This window comes from Haliaeetus albicilla, chromosome 20 (assembly GCF_947461875.1).
Source record: "Haliaeetus albicilla chromosome 20, bHalAlb1.1, whole genome shotgun sequence".
NCBI lineage: Eukaryota > Metazoa > Chordata > Aves > Accipitriformes > Accipitridae > Haliaeetus > Haliaeetus albicilla.
The window spans coordinates 11162647-11175453 of record NC_091502.1 but is presented as its reverse complement, the minus strand read 5'-3'; the positions used below and the strand labels follow the sequence as shown (position 1 = coordinate 11175453).

Below are 12807 nucleotides of genomic sequence, written 5' to 3'. Positions count from 1 at the left end.
TACCCTACTGATTTGACTGGTAATAAATTAAGCTAATTTCCCCAAGTGGAGTCTGTTTTGCCCATGACACTAATTGGTGAGTGATCTCTCCCTGCCCTTATCTCAACCCACAAGCCTTTTGTTCTATTTTCTCCCCGCTGTCCAGCTGAGGAGGGGAGCAATAGACCAGCTTTGGTGGGCACCTGGCATCTGGCCAAGGTCAACCCACCACATTCAGGAAGAATCTCAGATGCACTTCCCCCTGGAGCATTTCTCTCCAGCTGGTTTGTGTCTCCTTCCTTTTTCCTTTCTCAAGTAAGTGATGGTTGGTTGAAGTCCTACTCTGAGGTGCTTCCTCTCTCTGATTTACTACACAGGGAACACATGCAGCAGCAACTTTGGGGTGTGCCAGTTTTGAGTACCCAGGTTTCTCTTCATAGGTAGCCCTGTTTCTCTGTGAAGAAACACAGTCTCAAGAGCAATTTTGGATTGTAGTAGTCAAATTTATTTCCACTGTAGAAGCACACTTGTTTCAGTAATAAAAAAATAACATTTTCTTTGCAGAATAAAAGTAATCCTGTAGTGGTATAAATATATCTACTTGCACAAGAATCCATGTAAGTTACTCAACATGTATTCAGATTTAGTATTCTCATAGTCTTAAGTTTCAAACAGAGTCAGGAAAAGATAGTTACTTGCAAAAAGATGAGAAATATTAAGTCTGGCTCAGTTGGGATTTAAAAATACATGAAATAACAGAAAGCTTGGGTTTTTTATTATTTTAAATGAATACATTGCTTATGAAAAATACTGACAGCCTTCAGGAGTGACCATTTCTGTTTGTCTAATTAAAACATACTATATGGTGTCAGCTATACAAGTCTCTTCTGGCTGCCTCACGGACATGACCTCAGTGCTGGCCAGACAGAACTAACATCAAGAGTGTTAGTGTTCAAGCTCAGTGCTCCTTAGTCTCTGCTCAGCCTCTGTGTCTCCACTCCTGAGACTCCCATCACCAGCTACTCTCTTTCAAGGAACATATCAGGTCTAGCAATTTACTTCAGGGGGTGATCACAGACGACTCAGACAACATGCCTGATCAATCAGTAAGTCCCTGTGCTATACTAAGACAGGTTCTATATTCCATATAGTATTATTAATGACCTGGTGCAACCAACAGTCCAGCTTATAGTAGGTATGGTTGACGTGTAGCTTTATCTATCTAGTATAAATACTTCATGCAAAAGGAGAATACTGTTTTCTGCACTCCCATTCAGTTCAAGCCATAGAAAAATAGTAAACACAACTGCAGTGAATTTAACTTGTACTTTAACTTTTAGATTATTCTTTAACTCTTTTTCCAATTGTGGGGTTGGAAAAAAAAACAAAAAAAGGGAAATTAAGTTTAATGAATTAATCACATCATGACTCTGTGTTACTGTCTTCTGTCTAACTTATACTTATTTACTGCGTGGGCTATCATCAGCGCCATGCCCTCACAACATATGTTGCTTTATTCTGATCATTCCTTACTGTTCGTACAGTGAAAAATGTACAAGGTTCAGCCTTGATTCTTCTTAATGTGTCTATGAGAGGAGGACACCGAACTAATACAACACAATACTGAAGACAAGGGAACATAACACTTAGTTCTGATACACTGAAAAGCAATTTCACACATAAGCTCATTTATGTAGGCACACTGACATATTGAGCACCTTTTTTTTTTTTTTTTTCCTTTTTCAGTTTAACATCAACATTCAACTCTGAACAGAATAATGTTAAGCCTCTAGGACAGTTTCAGTATTAAGAAAAGAACTACCTCTATTTTACAAACATCAAAACACTAACGTTGACACTTCAGTCAAGAAGTTCACTGCAAGTGACCCTCTCTCTGAATTCGAAGGCGCTCCTTCTCCACTTGCAAGCGTTCCTTCTCAATCTGCAGCTTCTCTGACTCAAACTTTAGGAACTGCAGCCTCTCTTTCTCTAACTGCAAACGTTCTTTTTCAAGTTTTAACTTCTCAGTTTCCAGATCTAGAGGCTGCATGATGGGTTTTTCTGTTTGGGTGAGGTCATTTTCCAGGGCAGGTTTTTCAGCATGCAGAGTCTCTAGCCTGAGTTTCTCCCATTCAATCTGAAGTCGCTCCTTCTCAATCTGAAGTCTCTCACGCTCCAAGTCAACATGCCGCAACCGTTCTTTTTCAATTTGCAGGCGCTCTTTCTCCACTTGCAACCTTTCAGCTTCAATGTCTAGTCGCTGCTTCTCCAGCTCCACCTTCTGCTTCTCCAGATTTATAAGCAAGTGAGAATCTTCATAGGCTAGCCTAGCTTGAGCAGAGCTTAGATTTCCAAACTCTTCAATGTGGGGGAAGTCTGGTAGGTCATTTTCTTTTTTCGAATCTGGCAAAACTGATGACAAAATTTCTTCTTCTTCCTCAATAGGAAACTGCAGAGAGGAATGCAATAGACAAGAATTACATACCAGCCTATGCCAGAGCAAATTTGTTACACACAACTTGACTGAAAAGAACATACTGGGTTTTTTTATCTTAAAAGCTACTCAGAACTGTTTAACTCACATGCTGTGAAATACCCATATTAGATCAAAAGACTGTTTTCTACCATCACGCAGGTAGAGAAACACGCTTTATCTGCAAGTTAATACCTGGGAATGAAAAATGCAAAAATCAGCTTGTCAGTGGACATGGAAGAACATACAGAAAATACTGCACGATAGGTATTATAGAGCATTCAGAACCACTGATAGAAAACTGGATCTAAAAAAGCATGTATCATTCTCACTTTTCATATAGCTGAGTGACATTTATGTAAGCCACTAGGAATTTGTTGTGACTAATTATTTATCAGAGCAGCTGGATCCATAGGCTATGTGGTATGTAAGCTAACCTAGCCTTCACTAACTTGAGGATTCCATTTCTAAAAAACATTTAACACTGACATGCTCCTAACCCTTCAAACTGTATTAAGTGGGTCAATAAAGAGGACTTGTTTAACCATTTTGTATTACCACATTTGCTGTAAAGCTATTTACGACACAGATGACTAGGTGGTTAGGACCATTGCTCTTGGTGGACTGTCACAACTTGTGCAGAATTATAGCCCTTATGTGCTACCAATTCATAGTACACAAGGTATAATTGTCTCCCACAAAGTATGCTACAAAAGAAAGGCAAACTGAGGAAGATATCGGTTCTGAAAATCTTAAGACAATGAGAGCCACTGACGGTCCTCTAGCATTGAAGCAGACGCTGTTCTTTGGCAGTTGTCAGACAGTAGTCTCGCTACCATTTAACAGCTTATGCTGATTTTTTGCCAGCACACATCTCAACTGAGCTAAGACAGGAGTTACTTCATCCCCCTTCCCCCCCCCAAAAAACCCAAACCAAACCTGTTTTAAGTACCCCTTTTTTTAAATGAGAACTATATATTTGTACAGGCACAACAAAACTATCCAAACATTAACTTCACTCCAGCTGGCTGCCTACCCCAGGACAGTCACGGTACTACTAGGAGTAACAACCCATCTACAGGATCCACAGTTGCTTGTCAATTCACACTAAAATTCTGACAGAGGAATGGATGACTGACTTATTGAAGTAACATGTTCACCTCCTGTGGGTTCATTTTAAGAAATGCAAACAGTATTCTATTTCTTTCTGTATTCTATTTCTTTCTGTACCTGTAGGTACCATATACTTTCATTTGTTAAAGAGGTGCATGTCTCTTCTCCGTTCATCCATCCAGACAGCCTAAGTATTAAAATAATCAGTTTCCTTTAACAGTGTATTTTCTATTCTACTGACTGAACTAATTTTTATCTATGGCACATGCAAGTGGAAAATATATGTGCAAATACATATTCAAAGTTGAGGGATATCACTTTAATAATCAACATCCAAGACCTTCCACATAATTGCAAGTTGCTAGATTTGAATACCATCTCTCTGAAACATACTTGTTTCTACAGTTTCTTTAATACACACATGCAGAAAAAACAGAAACAGATGCTATGAAGAAACACAGCAAAAAGCCTTATGCTGAAATGAAATGAAGGCCATATTGCATATAGCTAATGTATGTCAGTCACTCACTTCAAAATTCTGCGGATCCTCCTCTTCCTCTTCTACTTTGATTTCTGTTAAAGATCCACCGGCTTCTCTGAAGTCAGTGATATTTTGCCATTCAAAACTAGATTCAATTGCAAATCCCATTTTCTCATCCATGTCTTCATTGAGAGAGTCATCTAAATTGGATGAAGGAAGGTGAAACCCAGCACCTACTACTTTGATGTTTGCATTCAGACGTTTTCTCTTCATGAGTGCTCTCCAGTCAAGGTATCGCCTTTTCACTTCTGTCCCTGTTCTTTGCTCTCCTTCACCTACAGCATTTACACACTCTGCTATTTCCTCCCAAGCTTTCCGTTTCATCTCATTAATTGTTGTATTAAGTTGCTTTGAAAAGAGTACTTCTCTCCTTTTTCTGATTTCTTTAAGGAGAGTTTGAGTTTCCTGAACACTAAAATTGCTTTTTCTTTTTCTTTTTAATTGTTTCATTTTTTCCAGCTTTAACCTAATAATTTTACCACAGTAGACTACAGAGATGATCTGACACTAATCAGTTATTAATACAAATAAAATTTAAAAGCCAATGAAAGCAGAGCTCTGTTCTCATGAAGTGAATTTTCTCTTCACTTTGTAGTATTTTCCTATTTGTCAGGCTTCCTAAGAGAAAAAGAGCAAACAACATAAATCTCCAAGGTATACAGTGTATATTCTCATTTAACGAACTTGACTCCTAAGTCATCATTTAAGGAATGCATATTTTGAACTGATTGTTCATTCAATAGAAGAAAACCATTTTGTTAAACTCTGAATATGAAGTACCTAGCTATAGATACCGTCTCTAATCTCGTATGAATTATAAATCCATTAATATATCCATGTCATGAACCGTTAAGGTTGAGTTGATATTTCCATTACTAAAATACAGCTATTTTCCTTCAACTCTTAGAGTTTTGCCAGCGGGGTTTTGCTTAAAGCTGAAATTTGACATACACATTTCAGTTTGAATGCTAAATTATTTCCAAAAGCAGCTAAAATTGTTATATCATTACTTCAAAAACATGAAATGTTTAGGTGACTGAAATTTCTGAGACACATTTTAAATGAGACACCATTTCCATAAAAAAAAAAAAGTAGATTAATATGAAAAGTTGAAGTTTAGAGGCTATTCTGACTTATCTTAATCACAAAAAATGAACCGGAGCAATTCTGCTGAGTGTCAGAAAATAACTACTAGTTCACCCACATGTCATGCATTAGAGATGTTTTAATGGGAAACAGATTTAGGAATAATAAGTCACTACATGCCCACAGTAGCACCTCCTCTATCCTCACACTGCAAAACACCTCATGTCAGATGTGATGGCAGGTTGAAAGTTGAATCCAGTCCTCTACCCTCAGCAATTGCTGGTCCTGCGCCTGATGCTGAAGAGAAAGCTAAACCCCATAATACACCTGACAGATTGTGCACAACTCTCTACAGAAAGTGGAGAGTTTGAGTGGGAAAAACAGGAAACTATTAATGCAGTGATGAATATATCATAGACCATACTACAAAAACCCCAAAACAACCTGAAAGCAGAGACTGAGAACAAAAATGGTTCTTGGTCACAGACTGCTTGGTAATGGTCCAACTTTGGATTTATTTTGAGCTTTCTTTTGTACCATGTTACCTACCACTTTAGATAGGTTTAAAAAGCTTTAACCAAGTAGGCCAACAATTCACCATACAGTACTTACAGTTTCAAGCTGTTAGGTTTGTTCACTATTAATCTACTTTAGACTTTTTGTCCACCTGAAGCAAACGGCTTGCAGATTATAATCCGATTGCTACTCACTAATGGACTTAATCCTTAAATAACTCCCCTCAGCTATACAGGATTCTTAAATTACTAAGTATTTTTTTTCTCCTGTTATTCTCCTGAACTTGGTTAAAACATACACATCAGCACATTACACAAAACCCCTCCATTTGGGGGATAATGCACACAATAGTCTCGACATCATTCTTCATCTCCTATGTGCTACTGACTGTAGATAAGTGGTTCACCTGCGAAGTCTTCTGTATCAAGCAATTCTTTCATACCCAACATGTAAGCATGCTGGCATCTAATATTTTTTAAAATGCTGCATTTAGGAAACTGGTTTACTACTTTTCCTCATTAAAATAATTCTCCTCACTGTGAATCCATTTACTTCTGATGGTTACTAGCTAGCAAATATGCAAAACCGAGTCCCAAGAAGAAATCAACTACATAAAGCATGAGTGTGTTATCAGCATGGACTACTCTACAGTGCTCCCATGCAGTTACCCAGCGCTTTTGACACCTCAGACTGAAGTCTGCAGACTGGAAGCTGCATGTTGCTGTTTAAGATGTGTGAAACTTCCTGCACTTCTGAGAATAAAATACAAATTGGTTTTGAGAAAAGGGAATTATTTAAAAAAAAAACCGACAACCCCTACTGTTTTAATGTAGACCCTTGACATCACCAGTACTAAAAAAAAAAATATGGTGCAGTTTAAAAAACATCAGATTTATACCATAAACCAGCACTGTATCTGCTAGATTTACATAAAATTTTTCTGAGACCTTTTATCTGACCTTTACTATTAAGTACTATTAAGTGTCTAACCTTTACTATTACAAGTTTACCACAAAAAGATAGTTGGGCTTTCAAGGTAGCAGCATCCTATTTACTTGTCTGGCAGTAAATCAATTTATTTGGTACGTGCTGTGCTTTTCAAATGCAAATTAGAGCACTAGTGCTTTTCTATTATTATGGCAACTGAATTTCTTGACCTATGTATCAAATTCTAAGTTTATATTGTGTAAGATTTTTTTTTCACTTTTAAAAAGTTACTGAGTAGGTAAATTCTTCAGAAAAGTTACCTGCACACGGAATGAATTAAGAGCACTTTTAGAAGCTTCACTGTTAGTAAGGCAATTATTCTGGATTGATAAATATATAGATTAAGCTGTGATTCCTGGTTACTGGGGAATGACCAAGTGCTCATATCTTCACGCTGGCTTTAGAAACACACACATTTGCACTTACCTGTTTTCAGGGTGGGGAGTGTGTGTGAAAGATTCAGAGGTATCCACTTTGAGTTGGTTTTCCAGGTAAAAAGAACTACACAGAGTTCTTACATACAATGTAAGTTCCACAAGAATTATAGTATTTCTGACTTGCCACTTCCAAGACACTGAACCTCTGTTTATAAGGTCACATGTATTTTTACTGAAAACAGTAGAATTTCACATTTGATTTTAAGCATGTACTTAAGAGAACATTCAAGTAGTTTGCTAACTATGGAAAAATGGGTCAGACTTTCCAAAGTACTTGCCAGTCAGATATGTCAAACTCTTGAAAGTACTAGCAGATACTTAATTGTCTCTTAAGGTACTTTGATATCAGACTTTTGCTGAATCACAGATGTTTTAACCTCAAGATATACACTGGCTAAGTCCTTTACTTAGCCCCAGCTGGGATGAACAAGGTTCTGGTCACTCCCCAATAACAGGGAACCATAGGATTTTAGAGACTCATATGGTATCTATATTCACCCTGGCCCTCCCTAAATTTCTCAGTGTTAGCACAGCAGGATACAGTGGGCACAATCACAGGAAAACAAAAAAAAATTGGGTTTCCAAATAAAATTTTCATTAACAGTATTTTCTAAATATAATTCTACATGAATGTGGAAGACACAGCCAGCCAAGCTTTGACCTTAGCTCCAGACAAGGTTGAGAGTTAAAACACACAAATGTCAGGTTACCCTGTGGGTCAGTCTCACTGCTCCTTGTGCAGGCGTTGTGCATCACCTGTCTGATCTCCCCAGCCACTCTTTGTGAGGTGCCTAATCTTGGTTTTGGATTTTACGCCATAAGCCAAGCACATAACCTTTAAGAATTATACTAACTTGGAAACTACTGGCATCCAATTCTTTTATTATGTAAGTTTTCTTTTAGACTTCCACCCCCCCCCGCCCCCCAAACATGTCTGATACAAGCCCCTGAATTTTCCAGTAAAACAGCAGCAAAGCTATCTATTTTAAAACTCATGGCTACTAACTTCCAAACGGTAAGGACATCTTATCTTTTCTAACTCTTTCCTTTTTGAAAGAACTGGCTCATTAAAGACAATTCCTTTCTTATTGATATAAATGAATGTTAATGAATTGTCTTAACAATGTTATGTTGATTTCCAGTGTTAGATCAACTCCACTGTGGGACTCTTTACCCTTCTGATATATTAACTGAAAAGCATTATTTCTAACTAGAGCTGAGGTTTGAGATATTCTGTTTTCTGACATTGCTAGATGGTCTCCAGGATATTACTCTTTAATGCAGAAAAATGAACTGTTACTTGCTCAGAGTATGTAAGGGACAGAAATGGTAATAAGCTAGGATTTGTATGTATTCTAGATAGGGTCTTTTTTTCCTGTAACTATCACCATTTTGAAAAGCATGATCTACAAAAACATGACAGAGCACGTTTAAGTTTTGTTTTGATATGAAGTCTAAAACATGAAATGCGTACATTTTGAAAAAAAACCCAGCAGACAGTCATTACAGTTTTTCCAAAATTGGAACTGTAACTGCTCTACATTTATTGTCTTGGCAGAGGATTCCACAGCAAATAACATCCACTGAGTGCACCAGCTGGGAAGATGGGCAGTTCACTCAGAATATGTGGAAATAAGAGCAGAGGTGAAAAAAAATCTTTTGGTCAGAGCAAGCCACTTACACCACCATAAAGGTAAGAGAAGACATCTGCAAGAAGAAAATTCCTTCTCAACTATACGACCAAAAGTACTTCTAGTACGTGAGCAAAGACATCAGATTCCTGACAAAGAATAGCTACAGTCTGGTCAAGTGACAGAGAAATCCCTGGGAAATAACAGCATGCAAACAGCCCATTACGTGACCAGCCATGCACCCATCGTACGGCATGGTGCTAGCTGCAAATGCAAAATGCATATTTGTACAGTTTGGGTAGAAACGCAAAGTGCTGGCTAGGAAAAAAGAAACAATTCTGCTCATATGATAACAGAAAGATTTCAAGGGTCCTGCAGGAAAGATGGCAACATGGAGCTATGAATTTGATGCAGCCCTGTCAGGCCAGAAGCAACCTACGGTCAAGAAGTTCCTAATCACTGGACCGAAGAAACACAAACTATTTGTCAGGGCTGAAACAAAACAAGTATTGCAAACCAAAACTGAAGACTTCACGAACACACAACATACACATGCACTGATTAACTTTGATGTACTTAATGACAAGGGGCATTCACATTCTGCCTCTATGTCTTTGTATCTCCCTTGCTCACCTTATAGCATAACCACATGCTGGACCAACAAAAACCCAATCAACCAACCAAAAAAAAACCCCCACAAAAGAAAAGCAAGCAAGCAAGCAAGCAAACAAAAAAGCCGTGCATTCACCAGGATTGAAGGATTGTTGCTAGCAAACTTGAATTGTTCTCTAGAAAAATCATCACGAAGAAAAAACCACTTTAAATCAGGAGGACCTGCTACCTATATATTTTTTTTAAACAAAACATGGAAGTCTGAGTATCTTTGCAGGACAGTAAAGCCTAGGGCCTTCTGGAAAACTTTGTACGTGATTCATAATGGATGGTTACCTTGGCTTGGAACAACTTATGCTTTTGTACTAAGGGAGGCCTTAGCACAGGAGGATCTGGGTGCTGGTGAACACGTCACCGAACGGGACAGTCCTCCGGCAGGGAGCCTGCGGTCTGAGCACACGGGAAGGCAAGCGCTAAAGGGAACCAACACCATCTCCAAGGACGATTTAACGAAGCAGCGAGGAGGCACCGAGGATGGAAAGCAGCTGCGCGTTCAGGCAGCTGAACCCCCAAACTCATCAGTCGGAAGTTCCCCGTCCCCTGAAACGGCAACGGGAGAAAACCTCCCCTCCGCGCAGGGCGCGCGTCTTGGAGGGATGAAGGCAGGCGCGGCCGCCAGCTCCGAGGCGGCCCAGCGCACCAGCGACCTCGCCGCCGGCCAGCGGGGCCGGCCCGGTCCCGCCAGGAGGCGCGCGAAGCCCCTGCCGGGGCCGCCAAGGCAGGCAACAAAGGCCGGCGAGGCCACGGCCCCGAGCCACGGCGGGCCCGCTCCGCGGGGGGGGGGGGGGGGGGGCAGCGGCCCCCGCCGCGCTGAGCCCCCGTGAGCAGGTGGGCCCGCGGCCCCCAGCCGCGCCGCAGGCCGGGGCCGCCGCCGGCAAGTGACCGGCGGGGCCCTGCGCCTCTCCCGGGAGGCGGAGAACGAGGAGGAGGGCCTCCCCGCGGGGCCGCCGAGGAGGACGGCCCGCAACCGCCTCACCGCCCTCAGGGGCCGAGGGGCGGCGAAGGCCCGCCGCCCTCCCCCCCGCGAAGGGGCCGGGGACCGCCTGCACGCCGCGCCGACGGCAGCCCCGCCGCGTGCCGGCCCCGCTCGGGTCCCCGGGGAGCCGCGCGAACTACTCACCTGCGCCCAACTCTCCCCTCCGGGTCGCCGGCCCTTTAACAGCCGCCGCTCTCCCATTGGCCGAGCTGCGTGCCTGTCAGTCCCTCCGGCACGCCTATTGGCGGTCCACGTCCGCCACTTCTCCGCCGCCCCGCCCCCTCGCCGCCCTGACGCGCCAGGCGGGCCGGAATCCCCCACGTAACGCTTGGAGCGCGGCAGCCCCCCTCCCAGCGGGGCGGCCGCCGCCGTGCGCAGCCCCCAGACAGCATTGGCTACAGCCACTGCTTGTCTTCCCGATGCCTGCCGGTGATTGGCTCATGGCTGCCAAGGCCCGCCTCTCCCCTCCATACGCTTCCGGCGACGGGGATGTCGCCGGGTCACAGAGGAGCTAGCCAGGGTGGTCCTGGCGCCGCCGTCCCGCCTGCTCTGTCCGTGGCGTGGCGTGGCGTGGCGTGGCGTGGCGTGGCGTGGCGTGGCGTGGCGTCTCGTCGCGTCTCGTCGCGTCTCGTCTCTCTGCGGCGGTCTGTCAGGGATGGGGGAAGCGCGGCCTGCCGGCGCTCCTGCTCCCGGGGCGCCGTGTTCCACTGGCTGTGTAGGAGCAACTAGACAACAGTAGCTGGAGTCAGTGTGGCCTGTAGGCTTATGATGGCAGAGCTAACGTGTAGCAGTTTGCATTTCTTCCGAAGCTGTGTGGTTTGAGTGTGTTGTGGGGTTTGCGTTTAAAATAATGAAATAACATTTCTGGAGGTACTGTTGTAAGTATCTTTTGGAAGGTGCTGCTCATGTAAGGCACCGTGTCATTAAGTGAATATACGTGGAAAACATTTTTGTGGAGCTTTGTTTTTGGGCTCTTCCTTTTTGTCTCCTCGGCCGCATGTGAAGTGTGGCACTTCCTCTTTGTATTGCATCGTGTTGCCTTGGTATGTGCAGGCCGAAGGCACTACTTGCAGGTGGATGAAGTTTGCTACCTCTTTTCTGCCTAACCTGATGCGTGCATGTATTACTCTGCATATTTATTAACAGTTACTTGCTCAATCCTTTCAAATCCAAGTTCAGGGCTGTATTCAGTATTTGGACTTAAGCATTTTCACTGGGCAAATAGCTTATTTGACTAATAGAGCTTCTAGCGATCACAATTGTGACGGTGAAACTACAAATCTATTTTTAAATGGTATTTTTGAGTTTCAGTCAACAATTCTGGCAGTGAACTTCCTGAAAATATGTATAGAAACTAAATGGAAAGGCTACGAATTCCTCGACTTAATACAAGTAGCAGTAGTTTTCCTGCCATACTTGCCCATTGTGTACTGAACTTGAAGATAGTAAGGAGTAGGGTAGCAAGACTATGCCACCTTGCTGGCAATATACTATACAGGGATATTTCTCACTAAGGCCTACGTATGAACTAGGTGTCAATTTACATTATTACCAGTATTTTGACAGTGCTCAGAAATAAGATGTGAGTGTGCCCTAAAGCTCTTGCAAGCTAGTTCAAACTAGATTCAGGTTAAAATAGGTGGAAAAATGGTACAGAGTGAAAGTCATTAACAGTCTGAACCTCTGCCTGCCTGCAAAAATAATTAGTGCTAATTATACCTCATTGAGTATCCTTCTCGTATTGTGAAGCACAAAACCACTAAATATGATTAGTGTCCATTAGAATAATTTGAATCGGGAAGCATATGATTTCCTAGGGTGGCTGTGCACATGATTCTAAGTAGTTCTACTTTCTCCCTCTGTTGTTACTCCACTATTACAGAGGCTATTGATCACAGGTGAAAAATCTTGGTATATACCAGCCTCCTGCAACAAAAATCCTTGGACCTCCTTCGTTCATGTGAACTGTCTTCAATTTATGGATAATTTAGGTGTATTTTATTCACTAAATCCAGACTCTGCTTCCTTGCTTTTGATGACAATGAGAAAAACCCCACCACATGGTCTACTTCAGATACAAACTGTGCAAGTCCATGGTGAATTCTCTGGATCTGTAGAACATACGTATGCAATTTCCTTCTGACTGTGCACAGGGTTACATAACTACAGCTCTGAAATTTGGTCTGTGAATCTCTTCATTGTTCAAGATAAGCTTTTAACATTCTGAACACTGTTGGAATGCTTTGTACATGTCTCCAGATGGCTTTTGCTAGCTGTGGGCGAAGGCCTTGGGGTGTCGGAAGGTTAATTTTTATTGCTGTAACTATTTTTTATATATATATATATATATACACAGAGGTTTGAAGGTCACAGAATTTTAAGTTCTGGAAGAATGC

General features: G+C 42.0%; 1 protein-coding gene across 3 annotated transcripts; it reads right to left on the bottom strand.

The window, feature by feature from the left end:
* Positions 1-461: 461 nt before the first annotated feature.
* Positions 462-10685, bottom strand: MSANTD4 (Myb/SANT DNA binding domain containing 4 with coiled-coils). 3 transcript variants are annotated; one of them, XM_069808284.1, is made up of 3 exons: positions 10556-10685; positions 4095-4724; positions 462-2428 (listed from the first exon to the last, which is right to left on the bottom strand). In XM_069808284.1, exons 2-3 carry the CDS (start codon positions 4554-4556, stop codon positions 1853-1855), a joined length of 1038 nt encoding a protein of 345 aa, XP_069664385.1. In that variant the 5' UTR covers positions 4557-4724; positions 10556-10685; the 3' UTR covers positions 462-1852. The 3 variants fall into 3 exon arrangements, with proteins under 3 accessions (XP_069664385.1, XP_009929062.1, XP_009929061.1); XM_009930760.2 differs by lacking the exon at positions 10556-10685 and adding an exon at positions 9712-10478; XM_009930759.2 differs by lacking the exon at positions 10556-10685 and having other exon boundaries at positions 4095-9678.
* Positions 10686-12807: the final 2122 nt, after the last annotated feature.